The sequence below is a fragment of the Delphinus delphis genome, chromosome 13 (assembly GCF_949987515.2).
Source record: "Delphinus delphis chromosome 13, mDelDel1.2, whole genome shotgun sequence".
Taxonomy (NCBI): Eukaryota; Metazoa; Chordata; class Mammalia; order Artiodactyla; family Delphinidae; genus Delphinus; species Delphinus delphis.
Window position 1 is genome coordinate 42,262,755 of NC_082695.1, and position 24,044 is coordinate 42,286,798.

The 24,044-nt window shown below is 38.5% G+C and overlaps 1 protein-coding gene across 1 annotated transcript in view; it reads left to right on the forward strand.

Annotated features, from left to right (window-relative positions):
* Window positions 1-24,044, forward strand: part of TAF4B (TATA-box binding protein associated factor 4b) — a 113,366-nt gene that overhangs the window by 71,688 nt on the left and 17,634 nt on the right. Inside the window, exon 14 of the mRNA XM_060028825.1 lies at window positions 21,804-21,914. Within this exon, the coding sequence (XP_059884808.1) occupies window positions 21,804-21,914 (111 nt within the window). The remainder of the gene's footprint in view (window positions 1-21,803; window positions 21,915-24,044) is intronic.

Sequence of the window (24,044 nt, forward strand, 5' to 3'; positions counted from 1 at the left end):
TTGATAGTCTAATAAGATAGTAGTTCTCAAACTTCGATATGCATAAGAATTATCTGGAGGGCTTGTTAAAACACAGGTTGCTGGGTACCACCCCAGGAATCTATGACACAGTAGGCCTGGGTGAAGTCTGAGAATTTGCATTTCCAACAAAATTTTCGGTGATTTTTCTATTGCTGTCACTGTTCTGGAGATCACACTTAGAATCTAGGAGGGGAAAGAAGGGGGCCTTTAAAATCTATCACTTTTGTTTTCCCATTGACTAAATGGTCATAGAAAGTTAAATAAAATACTGTGATTTGGGAATCTGAGAATTGGCATCTTGAACTGGCATAGTTCAGATACCATCCAATTACCATTCACTAGGTTCTCTCTTTGGAAGCAGGAAAGCTACACTAGGTTTTTTAATGGATATTTTCTCAAGAGACCTTTATTGGTTGTATCTCTTGATTGGTGAACCTTACATAGAAAATATAACATTTCATTTAGAGCTGCTTCAGAAGGTTGTACTCATTCTTTAATTTTGATGTATAGGATCTGTGTGTCTTGAGATATGTATTATCCTTTTCATAGAAAAGGTGTGTATTATAGAGGAAATAGCATTGAAGTAGAAGTCAGGAGTCGTGGATTATCTAGATTTCACTTTGGGAAAGATTTCACTTTGGGAAAGTTACTTGACCTCTTTGAACTTACCTGTTTCCTTGTATTTAAAATGAATGTAACAATACAATCTCTGCTTGTATTACAGAGCTGTCATAATTTAGGGAAAGGTGAGGTATTACAGGGAAAACCAGTAGCTTAAAACCATTAGCTAAGATACATTTAAGAAAAATGCCATCAAGCTCTTAAATATAATAATCTTGAGATTGCCCATGGGTATGTCAGTTTCCAAAAACTAATATGTCAGTTTTTTTGGTTTCTTTTTTTCCTTCCAGAGGAATGAAAAGAAGTTTGGGAATAAAAAAAAGGATATAAGAGTAAGAACTAGAAAAAAAATTATATAATCTAATATGAATACAGCACATTATATTTCTTTTTAATAATACATAAATCCTGGTATTATGTTTGCATGTAAGGGGAAAAGTGTTCAAGTGAGATTATGTGGAATATACTATTTTCCTGAAAGGTAGAGATGGATTAGAAGGGCTGACCAGCAGGTATACATTTCAGATTCCAAGTATCTCAGGTGGCAACAAGGGTTTACTGTATAACACAGGGAACAATATTCAATATCTTGTAATAACCTATGATGGAACATAATCTGAAAAAATATATATATATATGAACCACTTTGCTATACACCTGAAACTAACACAGTATTTTATTTATTTATTTTTTAAACATCTTTATTGGAGTATAATTGCTTTACAATGGTGTGTTAGTTTCTGCTGTATAACAAAGTGAATCAGCTATATGTATACATATATCCCTGTATCTCCTCCCTCTTGCATCTCCCTCCCACCCTCCCTATCCCACCCCTCTAGGTAGTCACAAAGCACCAAGCTGATCTCCCTGTGCTATACGGCTGCTTCCCACTAGCTATCTCTTTTACATTTGGTAGTGTATATATGTCCATGTCACTCTCTCACTTCATCCCAGCTTACCCTTCCCCCTCCCCTTGTCCTCAAGTCCATTTTCTATGTCTGCATCTTTATTCCTGTCCTTCCCGTAGGTTCGTCAGAACCTTTTTTTTTTTTTTAGATTCCATATATATGTGTTAGCATACAGTATTTGTTTTTCTCCTTCTGACTTACTTCACTCTGTATGACAGTCTCTTGGTCCATTCACCTCACTACAAATAACTCAGTTTCGTTTCTTTTTACGGCTGAGTAATATTCCATTGTATATATGTGCCACATCTTCTTTGTCCATTCATCTGTCAGTGGACACTTAGGTTGTTTCCATGTCCTGGCTATTATAAATAGAGCTGCAGTGACCACTGTAACACAGTATTTTAAATCAACTATACTACAATTAAAATAATTATCAGTGGAGGAAAAAACTTCAAGCCAAGTATCTCAGGTGTTCTGGACAGTGTCCTGATATCATTAGCCTTAATGGTTGGGAGAAAAATTAATCAGACCCTGTGACTGTTTGATTTGGTAGAATGCCTGCTTAATAATTGTCTTTAAGAGGTTAAAAAGGATTCTGTGTTTGAATTGTGGTATCCTTGAATTTATGTAAGGTAGGGAGATGATTTTTTTTGGAACTTGTTCCAAAACTTTTTTCCTTTGGTTTAAGATTATGTTTACTGTAATTATGAAATCTAAGCAGGACATTCTTTTTTTAAAATATTTATTTATTTATTTTTGGCTGTGTTGAGTCTTCATTGCTGCGCGCAGGCTTTTTCTAGTTGCAGCGAGCAGGGGCTACTCTTTGTTGTGGTGCACATGCTTCTCATTGTGGTGGCTTCTCTTGTTGTGGAGCACGGGCTCTAGGCGCACGGGCTTCAGTAGTTGTGGCATGAGGGCTCTAGAGCACAGGCTCATTAATTTACCTCTCAATTCCTTCCTTTGCTTTATACCTTTATACTTTCCGAAAGTATGTAGCAAAATCAGACTGAAGGTGACACTACTTCATATTTTTGGATCATTTGTTATGAAGGACAGCTCTGCTGTCATCTTTTGTACTCTCTGTGCCTACATTTTCCCCCTATATCTTGCCTTCCTTGAGCATGAAAAAGAAACTCATTTTTGGATTTCCCATTATGTCAGTGTCATAATTATCTAGATAATTTAGCCCTTTTTGTTAAATATGTCCCTATATTTGTTGAGGGAGTTAGCTGTAGGACACTAGCTTATTCATTCTTCATGTAACTCCTCTGATTCTGCCTAATAAGCTTTTGGTTTCTGTTTTCATTTTCATTTTTTCTATATCTTTTGTTTTTTTTAAAAATTATGTCCTTAACATCAAGAAGTACCTCTACTGAGTTTTACCTCTGAGAGCTTGTGTGATTTTTTAAGGTAATCTGTTAATGTGGTTTGGCTCTTGATTAAAGTCAGTACTACCATAGTTATACTTTTAAGGAACAGAGACAAGTACTAAACACCAGAGATAAAATAATTTTCAACCATGATTGCTCTGTTGCTTTCTAGGGCACTGACTTGAATTTTAGGGGACTTCTACTTGATATCAGAGAGACTATGATAAGGGAGATGAAGACTTCTGCCTTTTTCATTAGCCATTAAGGAAGGAATGAGGATGCCCTTAAAAGAAAACCTGCCAAGCCTGTTAGGTCCTTTTGGACGAAGTTGAGAGAGTTTACTGGTATAGGTGAGCAAGCAGGCTTAAGTTTTATGAAGTAAAAGCTAGTAGGAATATAATATAACAGAAGCCTCCTGTCAGAATTCTGATTAAACTAGCTTTTAATGGTTTCAGTTAAGATGGAGTAAAAACATTCCATACTGTTTCTGCCAGCTATAAAACATGGACAGAATGCATGGAGCAGCTATTCGAAGGCTTTGAAAAGTAAATAGTAGGCAAATTGGGGAAGAAGATGAGAATTCAAACTGACTTCTGAACCAGCCGTGAGGTTGCCATCTCACTTTTACCCCACTCCCCACCCCCATTTTTTCTTGCTGCTTGACCCTAGGCATGGATGTAGTCACAGAACTATGTGGCAAAGAGGAGTAACTAAAGCCCCAGCTTTCTGGCCAGAGGGCCAAAGGGAGGAGCTCAGGAAGCCACCCCCATATTACTATGTTTAATTCTTATTACCACTCTTGAGCTACACATTTGTTATATGTGACTCTGATCTAGTCAGCATACCAACGAACACTACAGGCCAATATGCTTCATGAACATAGATGTAAACATCTTCACCAAAATATTAGCAAATCAAATCCAGTGATACATAAAAATAATAATATATCTTGACCAAGTAGAGTTTACCCCAAGGATGCAAAGCTGGTTCAGTATTCCAAAATTAGTCAGTAAAATCTAACATATTAATAGTCTAAGAAGGAAAAACCATGTGACTATATCAATTGATGTAGAAATACATTTGGCAGATTTCAACATCCATTAATAATAAAACTCTCAGCAATCTTGGAATAGAAGGGACTTTCTCAGTCTGATAAAGGGCAGCTGTTAAAACCCTACCACTAAAAATCATTCTTAATGGTGAAAAGTCTGAATGCTTTCTTCCAAAGATTAGGAAAAAGGCAAGGATGTCTGCTTTCTTCACTACTATTCAACATTATATTGTTGGTACAATAAGGCAAGAAAAAGAAAGGCATATAGCTTGTAGAGAAAAATTAGTTTGTTCTTTCATTCTCTTAACTGTGTCCTTTACAGAGCAAAAGTTTAATTTTTGTGAAGTCAAATTTGTCAATTAAAAAAAAATAGACCTGCCTTTGGCTGTCATGTCTAAGAATTCTTTTCTGGGTCCCAAGTTACAAAGATTTTTCCTTAAGCTTTTTGCTAGAAGTTTATAGTTGACATTTTGAGTTAATTTTTTATAAGGTGTGAGGTTCAAGATTCATTTTTTTTGCATGTGAATGTTCAATTGCCCCATTTGTTGAAATGACTGCTTTCTCAATTGAATTGTTTTCCACCCTGGTCAAAAATAAATCGGCCATATTTATGTGGATCTATTTCTCGATTCTCTATTCTGTTTCATTAACCTATGTGTCGATTCCTTCATCAATAACACATAATTTTGATTACTGTAGCCTTATATAAGTAATTCTTAAAACTGCATGGTGTAATTCTTTCCATTTTGTTCCCTTTTTCTCCCAAAAATTGATTTAGCTTTTCTAGTTTCTTCGGTTTCCATGTAAGTTTTACAATCAACTTATCCATATCCACAAAAAATTTTTTTTGGAACTGTGTTAAATCTGTAGATGAATTTGGAGAGAATTGAGATCTTTACTATGTTGAATCTTACAATCCATGAATGCAGCATGTCTCTCTATTTATCTGTATTTTCCTTTATTTCTTTCATCTGTGTCTTGTGGTTTACAGCATACAGATACCTGTACATGTTAGATTGATACCTAAGTATTTCATTTTGGGGAAAGCTATTATAAGCGGGCTTTTTAAAAATTTAAGTTTCAGACTTTACCTTAATGATATTTAGAAATACGATTATTCTATGTATTGACCTTGAGTCTTGTTGCCTTACTAAACTCATTCATTGGTCCTAGGAGGCTTTTTGGTTTTGTTTTTTTTTATCTACCTTGAGGTTTTCTGTGTAGATAAGCATGTCACCTGCAATCCCGTTTCCACCAGCAAACCTCTAATTCAATGGCTGTTTTTACTGAACTGAGCTTGCATGTCATTTTCACCCACTGTGTATGCCAAGTCCACATTAATGCCCAGAACATCCTCCTGTTCCAGTTAAAAGTGCATAGTTTTTCAGAGACCTTCAAGATGGCAGAAGAGTAAGATGTGGATATCACTTTCCTCCCCACAAATACATCAGAAATACATCTACATGTGGAACAACTCCTACAGAACACCTACTGAAAGCTGGCAGAAGACCTCAGACCTCACAAATGGCAAGAAACTCCCCATGTACCTGTGTAGGGCAAAAGAGAAAAGAAAAAACAGAGACAAAAGAATAGGGACAGGACCTGCACCTCTGGGAGGAAGCTGTGAAGGAGGACAAGCTTCCACACACTAGGAAGCACCTTCACTGGTGGAGACGGAGGGTGGGCAGCTGGGAGGCTTCGGAGGAGAGCACAGCAACAGGGGTGCAGAGAGCAAAGCGGAGAGATTCCCACACAGAGGATCGGTGCCGGCCGGCACTCACCAGCCTGAGAGGCTAGTGCGCTCACCCGCTGGGGCACGCGGGGGCTGGGAGCTGAGGCTATGGCTTCGGAGGTCAGATCCCAGGGAGAGGACTGGGGTTGGCTGCGTGAAGACAGCCTGAAAGGGGCTAGTGTGCCACAGCTAGCCAGGAGGGAGTCCGGGAAAAACTCTGGACCTGCCTAAGAGGCAAGAGACCATTGTTTTGGGGTGTGCAACGAGAGGAGATTCAGAGCACAGCCTAAACAAGCTCCAGAGGCGGGCGCAAGCCACCGCTATCAGCGCAGACACCAGAGATGGGCATGAAAGGCTAAGGCTGCTGTTGCAGCCACCAAGAAGCCTGTGTGCAAGCACAGGTCACTATCCACACCTCCCCTCCCAGGAGGCTGTGCAGCCGCCCACTGCCAGGGTCCCGTGATCCAGAGACAACTTCTCCGGGAGAACACCCAGGCGCACCTCAGGCTGTTGCAACGTCTAGTCTCACCCCGCATTCCATACCCCTCCATCCCCGCGGCCTGAGTGAGCCAGAGCCCCCTAATCAGCCACTCCTTTAACCCCGTCCTGTCTGAACAGAAACAGATGCCTTCAGGCAATCTGCACGCAGAGGCGGCGCCAAATCCAAAGCTGAACCCCAGGAGCTGTGCAAAAAAAGAAGAGAAAGGGAAATCTCTCCCAGTAGCCTCAGGAGCAGCGGATTAAATCTCCACAATCAACTTATGTACCCTGCATCTGTGGGATACCTGAATAGACAACGAATCATCCCAGAATTGAGGCGGTGGACTGTGAGAGCAACAAAATATATATTTTTTTCCTTTTTCTCTTTTTGTGAGTGTGTATGTGTATGCTTCTTTGTATGATTTTGTCTGTATAGCTTTGCTTTTACCATTTGTCCTAGGGTTCTGTCTGTCCGTTTTTTCTTCTTTCCTTTTTTTAAATTACATTTTAATAATTTTTTATTTTAACAACTTTATTTTATTTCATTTTTTCTTTCTTTCTTTCTTTTTTTCTCCCTTTTCTTGTGAGCTGTGTGGCTGACAGGGTCTTTGTGCTCCAGCCGGTGTCAGGCCTGTGCCTCTGAGGTGAGAGAGCCAAGTTCAGGACATTGGTCCACCAGAGGCCTCCCAGCTCCACATAATATCAAATGGCGAAAGCTCTCTGAGAGATCTCCATCTCAATGCTAAGACCCAGCTCCACTCGAGTGCTGGACACCCTATGCCAAACAACTAGCAAGACGGGGACTCACCCCTCCCATTAGCAGAGAGGCTGCCTAAAATCATAATAAGGTCACAGACAGCCCAAAACACACCACCGGACGCAGACCTGCCCACCAGAAAGACAAGATCCAGCCTCATCCACCAGAACACAGGCACCAGTCCCCTCCACCAGGGACCCTACACAACCCACTGAACCAACATTACCCACTGGGGGCAGACACCAAAAACAACAGGAACTACCAACCTGCAGCCTGTGAAAAGGAGACCCCAACACAGTAAGTTAAGCAAAATGAGATGACAGAGAAACACACGACAGATGAAGGAGCAAGGTAAAACCCCACCAGACCAAACAAATGAAGAGGAAGTAGGCAGTCTACCTGAAAAAGAATTCAGAGTGATGATAGTAAAGATGATCCAAAATCTTGGAAATAGAATGGAGAAAATACAAGAAATGTTTAACAAGGACCTAGAAGAACTAAAGAGCAAACAAACAATGATGAACAACACAATAAATGAAATTTAAAATTCTCTAGAAGGAATCAATAGCAGAATAACTGAGGCAGAAGAACGGAAAAGTGACCTGGAAGATAAAATAGTGGAAAAAATTACTGCAGAGCAGAATAAAGAAAAAAGAATGAAAAGAATTGAGGACAGTCTCAGAAACCTCTGGAACAATATTAAATGTACCAACATTCAAATTATTCGAGTCCCAGAAGAGGAAGAGAAAAAGAAAGGGACTAAGAAAATATTGGAAGAGTTTATACTTGAAAACTTCCCTAATATGGGAAAGGAAATAGCCACCCAAGTCCAGAAAGGGCAGAGAGTCCCATACAGGATAAATCCAAGGAGAAACATGCCAAGACACATATTAATGAAACTATCAAAAATTAAATACAAAGAAAAAATATTAAAAGCAGCAACGGAAAAAGAACAAACAATATACAAGGGAATTCCCATAAAGTTAATAGCTGATCTTTCAGCAGAAACTCTGCAAGCCAGAAGGGAGTGGCAGGGCATATTTAAAGTGATGAAAGGGAAAAACCTACAACCAACATTACTCTACCCAGCAAGGATCTCATTCAAATTCGACGGAGAAATTAAAACCTTTACAGACAAGCAAAAGCTAAGAGAATTCACCACCAAGTCAGCTTTACAACAAATGCTAAAGGAACTTCTCTAGGCAGGAAACACAAGAGAAGGAAAAGACCTACAATAACAAACCAAAAACGAGTAAGAAAATTGTAATAGGAACATACATATCGATAATTACCTTAAATGTAAATGGATTAAATGCTCCAACCAAAAGACATAGACTGACTGAATGGATACAAAAACAAGACCCGTATGTGTACATGCTGTCTTCAAGAGACCCACTTCGGACCTAGGGACACATACAGACTGAAAGTGAGGGGATGAAAAAAAGACACTCCATGCAAATGGAAATCAAAAGAAAGCTGAAGTAGCAATTCTCATATCAGACAAAATGGACTTTAAAATAAAGACTATTAGAAGAGACAAAGAAGGACACTATATAATGATCAACGGATCCATCCAAGAAGAAGATATAACAGTTGTAAATGTTTATGCACCCAACATAGGAGCACCTCAATACATAAGGCAAATGCTAACAGCCATGAAAGGGGAAATCAACAGTAACACAATCATAGTAGGGAACATTAACACCCCACTTTCACCAATGAACAGATCATCTAAAATGAAAATAAATATGGAAACACAAGATTTAAAGGATACATTAAACAAGATGGACTTAATTGATATTTATAGGACGTTCCATCCAAAAACAACAGAATACACTTTCTTCTCAAGTGCTTATGGAACATTCTCCAGGATAGATCATATCTCGTGTTACAAATCAAGCCTTGGTAAATTTAAGAAAATTGAAATCGTATCAAGTATCTTTTCTGACCACAACACTATGAGACTAGATATCAATTACAGGAAAAAAATCTGTAAAAAATACAAACACATGGAGGCTAAACAATACACTACTTAATAACTAAGAGATCACTGAAGAAATCAAAGAGGAAATCAAAAAATACCTAGAGACAAATGACAATGAAAACACGATGACCCGAAACCTATAGGATGCAGCAAAAGTAGATCTAAGAGGGAAGTTTATAGCAATACAATCCTGCCTCAAGAAACAAGAAACATCTCAAATAAACAACCTAGCCTTACACCTAAAGCAATTAGAGAAAGTAAAACAAAAAACCCCCAAAGTTAGCAGAAGGAAAGAAATCATAAATATCAGAGCAGAAACAAATGAAAAAGAAATGAAGGAAACAGTAGCAAAGATCAGTAAAACTAAAAGCTGATTCTTTGAGAAGATAAACAAAATTGATAAACCATTAGCCAGACTGATCAAGAAAAACAGGGAGAAGACCCAAATCAATAGAATTAGAAATGAAAAAGGAGAAATAACAGCTTACAGTACAGAAATACAAAGCATCCTAAGAGGCTACTACAAGCAACTATATGCCAATAAAATGGACAACCTGGAAGAAATGGACAAATTCTTAGAAAACCACAACCTTCCAAGACTGAACGAGGAAGAAATAGAAAATGTAAACAGACCAATCACAAGCACTGAAATTGAAACTGTGATTAAAAATCTTCCAACAAACGAAAGCCCAGGACCAAATGGCTTCACAGGCAAATTCTATCAGACATTTAGAGAAGAGCTAACACCTGTCCTTCTCAAACTCTTCCAAAATATGGCAGAGGGAGGAACACTCCCAAACTCATTCTACGAGGCCACCATCACCCTGATACCAAAACCAGGCAAAGATGTCACAAAGAAAGAAAACTTCAGGCCAATTATCACTGACGAACATAGATGCAAAAACATCCTGAACAAAATACTAGCAAACAGCATCCAACAGCATATTAAAAGGATCATACACCATGATCAAGTGTGGTTTATCCCAGGGATGCAAGGATTCTTCAATATACACAAATCAATCAATGTGATACACCATATTAACAAACTGAAGGATAAAAACCATATGATCACCTCAGTAGATGCTGAAAAAGCTTTCGACAAAATTCAACACCCATTTATGATAAAAACCCTCCAGAAAGTAGGCATACAGGGAACTTACCTCAACATTATTAAGGCTATATATGACAAACCCACAGCCAACATCGTTCTCAATGGTGAAAAACTGAAACCATTTCCACTAAGATCAGGAACAAGACAAGGTTGCCCACACTCACCACTATTATTCAGCATAGTTTTGGAAGCTTTAGCCACAGCCCTCAGAGAAGAAAAAGAAATAAAAGGAATCCAAATCAGAAAAGAAAAAGTAAAGCTGTCACTTTCTGCAGATAACATGATACTATACGTAAAGAATCCTTAAGATTCTACCAGAAAACTGCTAGACCAAATCAATGAATTTGGTAGAGTAGCAGGATACAAAATTAAGGCACAGAAAACTCTTGCATTCCTATACACTCATGATGAAAAGTCTAAAAGAGAAATTAAGGAAACACTCCCATTTACCATTGCAACAAAAAGAATAAAATACCTAGAAATAAACCTACCTAAGGAGACAAAAGCCCTGTACTCAGGAAACTGTAAGACATGGATGAAAGGAATTAAATATGCAAATAGATGGAGAGATATACCGTGTTCTTGGATTGGAAGAATCAATATTGTGAAAATGACAATACTACTCAAAGCAATCTACACATTCAACGCAATCCCTATCAAACTACCAATGGCATTTTTCACAGAACTAGAACAAAAAATTTCACAGTTTGTATGGAAACACAAAAGATCCCGAATAGCCAAAGCAATCTGGAGAACGAAAAACATAGCTGGAGGAATCAGGCTCCCTGACTTCAGACTATACTACAAAGCTACAGTAACCAAGACAGTATTGTACTGGCACAAAAACAGAAATATGAATCAATGGAACAGGATAGAAAGCCCAAAGATAAACCCATGCACATATGGCCACCTTCTTTTTTTTTAATATTTTAATTTTATTTATCTTTTTATACAGCAGGTTCTTATTAGTTATCCATATTATACATAGTAGTGTATATATGTCAGTCCCAATCTCCCAGTTCATTACACCACAACCCCCAGCCCCCGCCTCTTTCCCCACTTGGTGTCCATACGTTTTTTCTCTACTTCTCTGTCTCAATTTCTGCTCTAGAAACTGGTTCATCTGTACCATTTTTTAGGTTCCACATATATGCGTTAATATACGATATTTGTTTTTCTCTTTCTGACTTCACTCTTTATGACAGTCTCTAGATGCATCCACGTCTCTACAAATGACCCAATTTCATTCCTTTTTATGGCTGAGTAATAGTCCATGGTATATATGTACCACATCATCTTTATCCATTCATCTGTCAATGGGCATTTAGGTTGCTTCCATGACCTGGCTATTGTAAATAGTGCTGCAATGAACATTGGTGTGCATGTGTCTTTTTGAATTATGGTTTTCTCTGGGTATATGCCCAGTAGTGGGATTGCTGGGTCATATGATAATTCTATTTTTAGTTCTTTAAGGAACCTCCATACTGTTCTCCATAGCGGCTGTGTCAATTTACTTTCCCAACAACAGTACAAGAGCGTTCCCTTTTCTCCACAACCTCTGCAGCATTTGTTGTTTGTAGATTTTCTGATGATGCCCATTCTAACTGGTGTGAGGTGATACCTCATTGTAGTTTTGATTTGCATTTCTCTAGTAATTAGTGATGTTGAACAGCTTTTCATGTGCTTCTTGGCCATCTGTATGTCTTCTTTGGAGAAATGTCTGCCCATTTTTGGATTGGGTGTTGTTGTTTTTTTTAATATTGAGCTGCATGAGCTGTTTATATATTTTGGAGATTAATTCTTTGCCCATTTATTTGTTTGCAAATATTTTCTCCCATTCTGAGGGTTGTCTTATCGTCTTGTTTGTAGTTTCCTTTGCTTTGCAAAAGCTTTTAAGGTTCATTAGGTCCTATTTGTTTACTTTTGTTTTTATTTCCATTACTCTAGGAGGTGGATCAAAAAAGATCTTGCTGTGATTTATGTCAAAGAGTGTTCTTCCTCTGTTTTCCTCTAAGAGTTTTATAGTGTCCGGTGTTACATTTAGATCTCTAATCCATTTTGAGTTTATTTTTGTGTATGGTGTTAGGGAGTGTTCTAATTTTATTCTTTTACATGTAGCTGTCCAGTTTTCCCAGCACCAATTATTGAAGAGACTCTCTTTTCTCCATTGTATATCCTTACCTCCTTTGTCATAGATTAGTTGACCATAGGTGCATGAGTTTATCTCTGGGCTTTCTATCCTGTTCCATTGATCTATATTTCTGTTTTTGTGCCAGTACAATATTGTCTTGATTACTGTAGCTTTGTAGTATAGTCTGAAGTCAGGGAGTCTGATTCTTCCAGCTCTGTTTTTTCCCCTGAAGACTGCTTTGGCTATTCGGGGTCTTTTCTGTCTCCATAAAAATTTTAAGATTTTTTTTTCTAGTTCTGTAAGCAATGCCACTGGTAATTTGATAGGGATTGCATTGCATCTGTAGATTGTTTTGGGTAGTGTAGTCATTTTCACAGTATTGATTCTTCCAATCCAAGAACATGGTATATCTCTCCATTTGTTTGTATCATCTTTAATTTCTTTCATCAGTGTCTTATAATTTTCTGCATACAGGTCTTTTGTCTTCCTCGGAAGGTTTATTCCTAGGTATTTTATTCTTTTTGTTGCTGTGGTAAATGGGAGTGTTTCCTTAATTTCTCTGTCACATTTTTCATCATTAGTGTTTAGGAATGCAAGAGATTTCTGTGCATTAATTTTGTATCCTGCAACTTTACCAAATTCATTGATTAGCTCTAGTAGTGTTCTGCTGGCATCTTTAGGATTCTCTATGTATAGTATCATGTCATCCGCAGACAGTGACAGTTTTACTTCTTTTCTGATTTGTATTCCTTTTCTTTCTTTTTCTTCTCTGATTGCTGTGGCTAGGACTTCCAAAGCTATGCCTAATAATAGTGGTGACAGTGGACATCCTTGTCTTGTTCCTGATCTTGAAAGAAATGCTTTCAGTTTTTCACCATTGAGAATGATGTTTGCTGTGAGTTTGTCATATATGGCCTTTATTATGTTGAGGTAGGTTCCCTCTATGCCCACTTTCTGGAGAGTTTTATCATAAATGAATGTTGAATTTTGTCAAAAGCTTTTTCTGCATCTATTGAGATGATCATACGGTTTTACTTCTTCAGCTTGTTAATATGGTGTATCACATTGATTGATTTGTGTATATTGAAGAATCCTTGCATCCCTGGGATAAATCCCACTTGATCATGGGGTATGATCCTTTTAATGTGTTGTTGAATTCTGTTTGCTAGTATTTTGTTGAGGATTTTTGCATCTATATTCATCAGTGATATTGGTCTGTAATTTTCTTTCTTTGTGACATCTTTGTCTGATTTTGCTATCAGAGTGATGGTGGCCTCATAGAATGGGTTTAGGGTTTCCTTCCTCTGCAGTTTTTTGGAAGAGTTTTAGAAGGGTGGATGTTAGCTCTTCTCTAAATGTTTGGTAGAATTCAGCTGTGAAGCCATCTGGTCCTGAACTTTTGTTTGTTGGAAGATTTTTAATCACAGTTTCAATTTCATTACTTGTGATTGGTCTGTTCATATTTTCTATTCCTTCTTGGTTCAATCTTGGAAGGTTATACCTTTCTAAGAATTTGTCCATTTCTTCCAAGTTGTCCATTTTATTGGCATAGAGTTGCTTGTAGTAGCCTCTTAGGATGCTTTGTATTTCTACGGTGTCTGTTGTAACTTCTTTTTCATTTCTAATTATATTGATTTGAGTCCTCTCCCTCTTTTTCTTGATGAGTGTGGCTAATGGTTTATCAATTTTGTTTATCTTTTCAAAGAACCAGCTTTTAGTTTTACTGATCTTTGCTATTCTTTCCTTCATTTCTTTTTCATTTGTTTCTGCTCTGATCTTTATGATTTCTTTCTGTCTGCTAACTTTGGGTTTTCTTTGTTCTTCTTTCTCTAGTTACTTTAGGTGTAAGTTTAGATCGTTCATTTGAGATATTTCTTGTTTCTTGACGTAGGCTTATATTGCTATAAACTTCCCTCTTAGAACTACTTTTGCTGCATCCCGTAGGTTTTGGATCATCGTGTTTTCATTGTCATTTGTCTCTAGGTATTTTTTGATTTCCTCTTTGATTTCTTTCGTGATCTCTTGGTTATTTAGTAACGTATTGTTTAGCCTCCATGTGTTTGTGTTTTTTACGTTTTTTTCCCCTGTAATTGATTTTTTATCTCATAGCATTGTGGTCAGAAAAGATGCTTGATATGATTTCAATTTTCTTAAATTTACTGAGGCTTGATTTGTGACCCATGAGGTGATCTATTCTGGAGAATGTTCCATGCACACTTGAGAAGAAAGTGTAATCTGTTGTTTTTGGATGGAATCTCCTATAAGTATCAACTAAATCTATCTGGTCTGTTGTTTCATTTAAAGCTTGTGTTTCCTTATTAATTTTCTGTTTGGATGATCTGTCCATTGGTGTAAGTGAGGCGTTAAAAAAGTCCCCCACTATTATTGTGTTACTGTCAATTTCCTCTTTTATAGCTGTTAGCAGTTGCCTTATGTATTGAGGTGCTCCTTTGTTGGGTGCCTATATATTTATAATTGTTATATCTTTTTCTTGGATTGATCCCTTGACCGTTATGTAGTGTCTTTCCTTGTCTCTTGTAACATTCTTTATTTTAAAGTCTATTTTATCTGATACAAGTATTGCAACTCCAGCTGTCTTTTGATTTTCATTTGCATGGAATATCTTTTTCCATCCCCTCACTTTCAGTCTGTATGTGTCCCTTGGTCTGAAGTGGGTCTCTTGTAGACAGCATATAGATGGGTCTTGTTTTTTGAGAGTTTTTTTTTTCTTTTGCTGTATGTGGGCCTCTCACCACCGTGGCCTCTCCCATCGCGGAGCACAGGCTCCGGACGCGCAGGCCCAGCGGCCATGGCTCATGGGCCCAGCCGCTCCGCGGCACGTGGGATCCTCCCGGACCGGGGCACGAACTCGCGTCCCCTGCATCGGCAGGCGGACTCCCAACCACTGCGCCACCAGGGAAGCCCGGGTCTTGTTTTTGTATCCATTCAACAAGCCTGTGTCTTTTGGTTGGAACATTTAATCCATTCATTTTAAGGTAATTATCGATATGTATGTTCCTATTACCATTTTCTTAATTGTTTTGGGTTAGTTTTTGTAGCTCCTTTTCTTGTCTTGTGTTTCCCACTTAGAGAAGTTCTTTCAGCTTTTGCTCTAGAGCTGGTTTGGTGGTGCTGAATTCTCTTAGCCTTTGCTTGTCTGTAAAGCTTTTCATTTCTCCATCGAATCTGAATGAGATCCTTGCTGAGTAGAGTAATCTTGGTTGTAGGTTCTTCTCTTTCATCACTTAAGTATATCTTGCCACTCCCTTCTGGCTTGTAGAGTTTCTGCTGGGAAATCATCTGTTAACCTCATGGGAGTTCCCTTGTATATTATATTTCATTTTTCCCTTGCTGCTTTCAATAATTTTTCTTTGTCTTTAAGTTTTGCCAATTTGATTACTATGCGTCTCGGCGTGTTTCTCCTTGGGTTTATCCTGTATGGGACTGTGCGCTTTCTGGACTTGGGTGGCTCTTTCCTTTCTCATGTTAGGGAAGTTTTCGACTATAATATCTTCAAATATTTTCTCGCGTCCTTTCTCTCTTTCTTCTCCTTCTGGACCCCTGTAATGTGTATGTTGTTGTGTTTAACGTTGTCCCAGAGGTGTCTTAGGCTGTCATCATTTCTTTTCATTCTTTTTTCTTTATTCTTTTCCGCAGCAGTGAATTCTACCATTCTGTCTTCCAGGTCACTTATCCGTTCTTCTGCCTCAGTTATTCTGATATTGATTCCTTCTAGTGTATTTTTCATTTCACTTATTGTACTGTTCATCTCTGTTTGTTCTTTAATTCTTCTAGGTCTTTGTTAAACATTTCTTGCATCTTCTCGATCTTTGCCTCCATTCTTTTTCCGAGGTCCTGGATCATCTTAAGTGTCATTATTCTGAATTGTTTTTCTGGAAGGTTGCCTATCTCCACTTCATTTAGTTGTTTTTCTGGGGCTTTATCTTGTTCCTTCATCTGGTACATAGCCCTCTGCCTTTTCATCTTGTCTTTCTTTGAATGTGGTTTTTGTTCCACAGGCTGGATTGTAGTTCATCCTGCTTCTGCTGTCTGCCCTCTGGTGGATGAGGCTATCTAAGAGGCTTGTGCAAGTTTCCTGATGGGAGGGACTGGTGGTGGGTAGAGCTGACTGTTGCTCTGGTGGGCAAAGCTCAGTAAAACTTTAATCCTGTTGACTGCTCATAGGTGGGGCTGGGTTCCCTCCCTGTTGGTTGTTTGGCCTGCTGCGACCCAACACTGGAGCCTACCAGGGTTCTTTGGTGGGACTAATGGCGGACTCTGGGAAGGCTCACACCAAGGAGTACTTCCCAGAGCTTCTGCTGCCAGTGTCCTTGTCCTCACGGTGAGACACAGCCACCCCCCGCTTCTGAAGGAGATCCTCCAACACTAGTAGGTAGTTCTGGTTCAGTCTCCTATGGGGTCACTGATCCTTCCCCTGTGTCCTGATTCCCACAGTACTTTGTGTGTGCCCTCCTAGAGTCTAGTCTCTGTTTCTCCCAGTCCTGTCGAAGTCCTGCTGTCAAATCCCGCTAGCCTTCAAAGTCTGATTCTCTAGGAAGTCCTCCTCCCGTTGCCAGACCCCCAGGTTGGGAAACCTGACGTGGGGCTCAGAACCTTCACTGCAGTGGGTGGACTTCTGAGGTATAAGTGTTCTCCAGTTTGTGAGTCACCCATGCAGCAGTTATGGGATTTGATTTTATTGTGATTGCGCCCTTCCTACCGTCTCATTGTGGCTTCTCCTTTGTCTTTGGATGTGGGGTATCTTTCTTGGTGAGTTCCAGTGTCTTCCTGTCGATGATTGCTCAGAAGTTAGTTGTGATTCCAGTGCTCTCACAAGAGGAAGTAAGAGCATGTCTTTCTACTCTGCCATCTTGAACCAATCTCATGGTCACCTTATTTTTGATGAAGGATCAAGAATATACAATGGAGAAAAGACAGCCCCTTCAATAAGTGGTGCTGGGAAAACTGGACAGCTACATGTAAAAGAATGAAATTAGAACACTCCCTAACACCATACACAAAAATAAACTCAAAATGGATTAAAGACCTAATGTAAGGGCGGACACTATAAAACTCCTAGAGGAAAACATAGGCAGAACACTCTATGACATAAATCACAGCAAAATCCTTTTTGACCCACCTCCTAGAGAAATGGAAATAAAAACAAAAATAAACAAATGGGACCTAATGAAACTTAAAAGCTTTTGCTCAGCAAAGGAAACCATAAACAAGACGAAAAGCAACCCTCAGAATGGGATAAAATATTTGCAAACGAAGCAACTGACAAAGGATTAATCTCCAAAATTTACAAGCAGGTCATGCAGCTCAATATCAAAAAAACAAACAACCCAATTCAAAAATGGGCAGAAGACCTAAATAGACATTTCTCTAAAGAAGATATACAGATTCCCAACGAACACATGAAAGAGTGCTCTACATCACTAATCATTAGAGAAATGCAAATCAAAACTACAGTGAAGTATCACCTCACACCAGTCAGAATGGCCATCATCAAAAAATCTACAAACAATGCTGAAGAGGGTGTGGAGAAAAGGGGACCCTCTTGCACTGTTGTTGGGAATGTAAATTGATACATCCACTATGGAGAACAGTATGGAGGTTCCTTAAAAAACTAAAAATAGAACTACCATATGACCCAGCAATCCCACTACTGGGCATATACCCTGAGAAAACCAAAATTCAAAAAGACTCATGTACCAAAATGTTCATTGCAGCTCTATTTACAATAGCCCAGAGATGGAAACAACCTAAGTGCCCATCATCGGATGAATGGATAAAGAAGATGTGGCACATATATACAATGGAATATTACTCAGCCATAAAAAGAAACAAAATTGAGCTATTTGTAATGAGGTGGATAGACCTAGAGTCTGTCATACAGAGTGAAGTAAGTCAGAAAGAAAAAGACAAATACCGTATGCTAACACATATATATGGAATTTAAGAACAAAAAATGTCATGAAGAACCTAGGGGTAAGACAGGAATAAAGACACAGACCTACTGGAGAACGGACTTGAGGATATGGGGAGGGGGAAAGGTGAGCTGTGACAGGGCGAGAGAGAGGCATGGACATATATACACTAACAAACGTAAGGTAGATAGCTAGTGGGAAGCAGCCGCATGGCACAGGGATATCGACTCGGTGCTTTGTGACCACCTGGAGGGGTGGGATAGGGAGGGTGGGAGGGAGGGAGACTCGCAAGAGGGAAGAGATATGGGAACATATGTATATGTATAACTGATTCACTTTGTTATAAAGCAGAAACTAACACACCATTGTAAAGCAATTATACCCCAATAAAGATGTTAAAAAAAAAAAAACAACTAAAAACAGAGCTACCGTATGACCCAGCAATCCCACTACTGGGCATATATGCAGAGAAAACCATAATTCAAAAAGAGTCATGTAGCACAATGTTCATTGCATCTCTGTTTACATTAGCCAGGAGATGGAAGCAACCTAAGTGTCCATCGACAGATGAATGGATAAAGAAGAAGTGGCACATATATACAATGGAATATTAGCCATAAAAAGAAACGAAATTGAGTTATTTGTAGTGAGGTAGATGGACCTAGAGTCTGTCATACACAGTGAAGTAAGTCAGAAAGAAAAATACCATATGCTAACACATTTATATGGCATCTAAGAAAAAAAGGTTCTGAAGAACCTAAGGGCAGGACAGGAATAAAGACGCAGACATAGAGAATGGACTGGAGCACACGGGGAGGGGGAAGGGTAAGCTGGGACGAAGTGAGAAAGTGGCATGGATTTACATATACTACCAAATATAAAATAGATAGCTAGTGGGAAGCAGCCGCATGGCATAGGGAGATCACCTCGGTGCTTTGTGACCACCTAGAGGGATGGGATAAGGAGGGTAGGAGGGAGACGCAAGAGGGAGGAGATATGGTGATATGTGAATATGTATAGCTGATTCACTTTGTTATAAAGCAGAAACTGACACACCATTGTAAAGCAATTATACTCCAATGAAGATGTTTAAAAAAAAAGTCAATAGTTTTTCTATATTGTGCTGGCCAAAATACATAGGGTTTTTTTGTGGTACGCGGGCCTCTCACTTTTGTGGCCTCTCCTGTTGTGGAGCACAAGCTCCAGACGCGCAGGCTCAGCGGCCATGGCTCACGGGCCCAGCCGCTCCACGGCATGTGCGATCTTCCGAGACCGGGGCACGAACCCATGTCCCCTGCATCGGCAGGTGGAGTCTCAACCACTGCGCCACCAGGGAAGCCCCAAAATACATTGGTTTTAAGGTAGTTCGTTGTAAATACAACCAACCTATTGTCAGTTTCCATTTTTGTTAATAGTTTTGCAAAATTTTCTTAAACGTCTGTGAGATTTCTGAAAACCAAAGTGTAATTTGCAGAGTGAGAGAAAATGTTTTCCTATATAGGTAGTGGAATTTGATGACAGAGGTCAATTTTAAAACTATTTATTTGGTGTGACTATCGTGCAGATGCCATTTCTCTACAGGGAAAGACTAAAATATAGCTTGTTGTTTGATTTGTGCTGCAGGGTAGATTAATTAAAATTATATTTTGTCACCTACAAGTTCTATGTTGTGACAGCATCAGACTCTAAAACTATATATTTTATTTAAAAGGCCAGCATTAACAAAAGATGGTTTATAACTCCTGAAAATAGTTTTCTAGCAATTTATATATAAGTAAATATACAATTTAAATGAAGGATTTCTGCTCTGTTATTTGGGGAACAAATGGAAAATGGTTCCTAGTTCATTTTCGTTAGTTAAGTGTTTTCTGCTTTGCTGGATTCAGTTACCTATGGCTTATTCTTTGTCTTTCCTCTGATATTATAAAATAATTTGAAGTGATCTTTACTTTGTGTCCCTCTGAGACTGCCTATTTCATCATAAATTGTTTGCTTCTTTCATCTAGGCTTTTTTTTTTAATGTTAAAAATTTAGTTAGTGTTCTTTTATTTTTTTTTTTTTTTTTTTTTTTTTTTTTTTTTTTTGCGGTACGCGGTCCTCTCACTGTTGTGGCCTCTCCCATTGTGGAGCGCAGGTTCAGTGGCCATGGCTCACGGGCCTAGCCGCTCCGTGGCATGTGGGATCCTCCCGGACCGGGGCACGAACCCGTGTCCCCTGCATCGGCAGGCAGACTCTCCACCACTGCGCCACCAGGGAAGCCCTAGTTAGTGTTCTTTTAGAAAAATATTCTCAGGATAACTTTATGGTTCCCCAATAGGTTACTTTCAGTTGACTATCTTGGAGTCTGATCTTGTTTGAATATTTATCTAGCAACCAGTGCCAGGTTCTTTCTTCCTTCTTCTCCACACTAATAAGATTTCGGTGGGAATTAAGCCTGCTTCCTTTTCCAGAAAAACTTAGCAACCTGTGTAGTGATATTTTATTTTGACTTCTTCACCTTGTTTTTTTTAAAGAATACCATTTGACACTTACTTGCCTTCGTGAAATGATGCTATGTTTCATGCATTTATTTCCCAGTTTTAATATCTTAAATTTATCTACCTTAATGAGGCATCTTTGATGGGTGCCCCTGAATAGTTTAGTGCCCAAATACTAAAAAATTATACCTTGTAGATTTGGTCATTTGGGTTAGGCATAATGAAAGCTGTACAACAAAACAATACTAACTCACTTTCAATTGTTGACATGAGGATAGATACAGAGTAAATCCATAAGAAAGTGTGATATATTGAAAAGGTTTATAATGAGAACACTTGGCTCTGCGTTCTATTTCTACCACTTATTATTTGTGTGACCTTTATGAAGTTTTCCCAATTTCTTAAAACCTCACTTTCTCCCTTAGTTATTAAAAAAAAAGTATATGTATAATTTTCATGTTATTATAGCAATTAATATATAACTTTCAGTGTCGTTGTAAGAGTTAACTGAGTTAATTTTAAGGAAGTGCTTTGTAAATCATACAGCATAGAACTGTTTCCTATAATATACAGAAACTATTTTTAAGTACCATTGACCTTTGAACAACACAGGTTTGAATTGCGTGGGTTCCCTTTTATGCATGTTTTGTTCACTAAGTACCTACTACAGTGCTACACGATTCTCAGTTAGTTGAATTAATGGATGCAGATACGTGGATATGGAGGAACCTTGGATGTGGAGAGCCAACGATAAGTTACATGTGAACTTTCTACTGCATAGAGGGTCTGCACCTCTACCCCCCACATCTGTTGTTCAAAGGCCAACTGTAATTCTCTCTTATTACAAAAAGTTTGACTATATTTTGGCCACTTTCCCTCCAATTTACCATTCAACTTATTCTTCAGGCATTTCTTAACCTGTGCTTAAACTAAGGAGAGCTTAAGCTCTAGGGGTGCTTCTTTTCTTCTTTTTCATCTATTCCATACTTCTTCCTTACCTAAATTCTGCCTCTTCTATTTAGAGATTCAGGAATAAAGAGTTTGTTAGAGGAAAGGGATCAAGAAATGATGTACTGTTGGCTGTTAGGGAAATCTGATATTTATTTTACACTGTCACGTATTTAGTAAAGAACAGAGAAGTGGGCTTAGTGATCAGTTTCTTTCCCCCTTTGAGCATCACTGTGTGTAAACGTTGATTTTTTTCTTTTTTTTAATTCCATCTTCTAGTTACAACAGTTGGAGCTCGCGCAGATACAGCATAGAGATGCTAATCTCACAGCTCTTGCAGCTATTGGACCAAGGAAGAAGAGACCACTAGAATCCGGGTCTGGAAGTGAGGTATTGAAATAACGTTTGTTTATTTTATTTTTCATGTCAAAAAAGCAAGCCTAAAGGAAGCAAAGAATGCAAATTTACTCTGCCTTGCACACTGTTGCTGTCAAATACTTGTTAAAACTCTCCTTTGCCTCTTTTATAAAAATCTTAATTTTTGCTTGTTTTTTTTTTTTGGTTTTTTTTTTTTTGCGGTACGTGGGCCTCTCACTGTTGTGGCCTCTCCAGTTGCGGAGCACAGGCTCCGGACGCGCAGGTTCAGCGGCCATGGCTCACGGGTCCAGCCGCTCCGCGGCATGTGGGATCTTCCCGGACCGGGGCACAAACCCATGTGCCCTGTATCGGCAGGTGGACTCTCAACCACTGCGCCACCAGGGAAGCCCAATTTTTGCTTGTTTTTAAAAATATATATCACATTGAACTTTACTCCTACTAATTACTTATTTTATACTTTTTCCTATCCCCCATCTCTAGTTATACTGAATCTCACTATCGCAGTTTCTTCTGTACTCTTTCAGGCAGTTTTATGTAATTTTCTCCCCGCTGTGTATCTAAATCCAGCTCATCTGTTAAAATCAAGTCTGCCCTCTCATTTCTATCATGAACCTTGACTCTGCATACCCACACTGACTTCTCCTTTTCTCAGCACATAATGCGTTTGCACGGCATTAATCATTCTCTGCTCCTCGCGTGCGTGTTTTCTCTTCTGTGAGATTATGAATTTCTTGAGCAAGACGATAATCCTTTTCCTTTGTATCTCCCACAGGACCGGGCACATACATATTCAATAAATATCATTAATGTTTGATTAACACCAAGGAAGGATCTTACTTACATCTTTAGAGCAATTATTTGCTGTAGTGATAGATTTTCAGATCGGTTATCAGGGCTGAGATACAGGTTCGATAAGAGCCCTGAGCTAGGTCAGCAGTAAAGGAACCACGGCTCGTCTGTTCTGCTCTGTAAAACTTAAATGTGCTTTGAGACAAGCTCCTCCCAGTGCTGACCCTAAACACTGATGTTTCCTAAATGAATGACAATCATCTCAATAGAAGAAGGATTTTAAAAGTCTAGTTCTTTTTATTAATAAAAGTGTAATGAATGCAATATGTTCACATGCAAAAAAAATTCATAGTATAAAAATGTTTGAAAAACATAAATGTTTCCTCCTCACAGATTTCTAGTCCCCCATCTCCTGCCCAGCCAGATGTAACCACCATTAAGATTCTCACATATCCTTCTAGAATTCGTTGTGAATATGGGCATGTATCTCATGTGCCTTCACAAATCCACATTTGATTTTGTTTTTACTAAATGCAGTCAAACTGTGTCTATTGTTCTGCTCTTGATACTTTTCCCCTTTTCCGTAATATCTCTCATATAATTTATCTCCTTACTTTTTAAAGGTATATGGCATTACTGTGTTTAGATAAATAATGTATTCAACCAGTTCTCTAATGGAAATGTAGGTTGTTTCCGGGTCTTTGCTTTTATTGCCTCAGAGAACATCCTTGTACTTACCTTGTTGTGTGCTTGTCCAACGTAACTATAGACTAAATACCTAGAAATGGAATACCTGGGTTAAAGGGTGTGCATTAATAGGAAAACCTTTTTGGAAAAATTCAAACATACTCAAAGCTAGAGTAGTATGAATCCCCTACACACCTACCATCCTGCTGCAACTACTATCAGTTTATGCCTAATTTTGTTTTATTTATATCTACACCAACCTTCTCAGGTAAGTTTTTCACTCCTCAGGTTATTTTAAAGTCAGTCCTAGACTTAATATCATTTTACCCATAAATATTATTTGTTGCTTTTCATTTTTGATAAATATTTTAAAATTACCTCCTGAATGAGTTGTATCAGGCTTTATATCCATTAGTGCCTGTTTTCTCACACTCTCATTTGACACTGGGGATTCTCTTTGCCATCTGATGGTTGAAAATGCAATTTTTAATAGAGTGTTTAAATTATGAATGAAATTGAGCAATTTTTTCATGTGTATATTGGCATTTCAATTTACCTTTTCCCCACTGAGTTATATTTTTTAATAGATTAAGAAAATGGAACACTTCACACCTCCCTCCACTTTCCTTTCAGTTTGTCTGGGCTTTATTCACCTAAAAGTTTGTA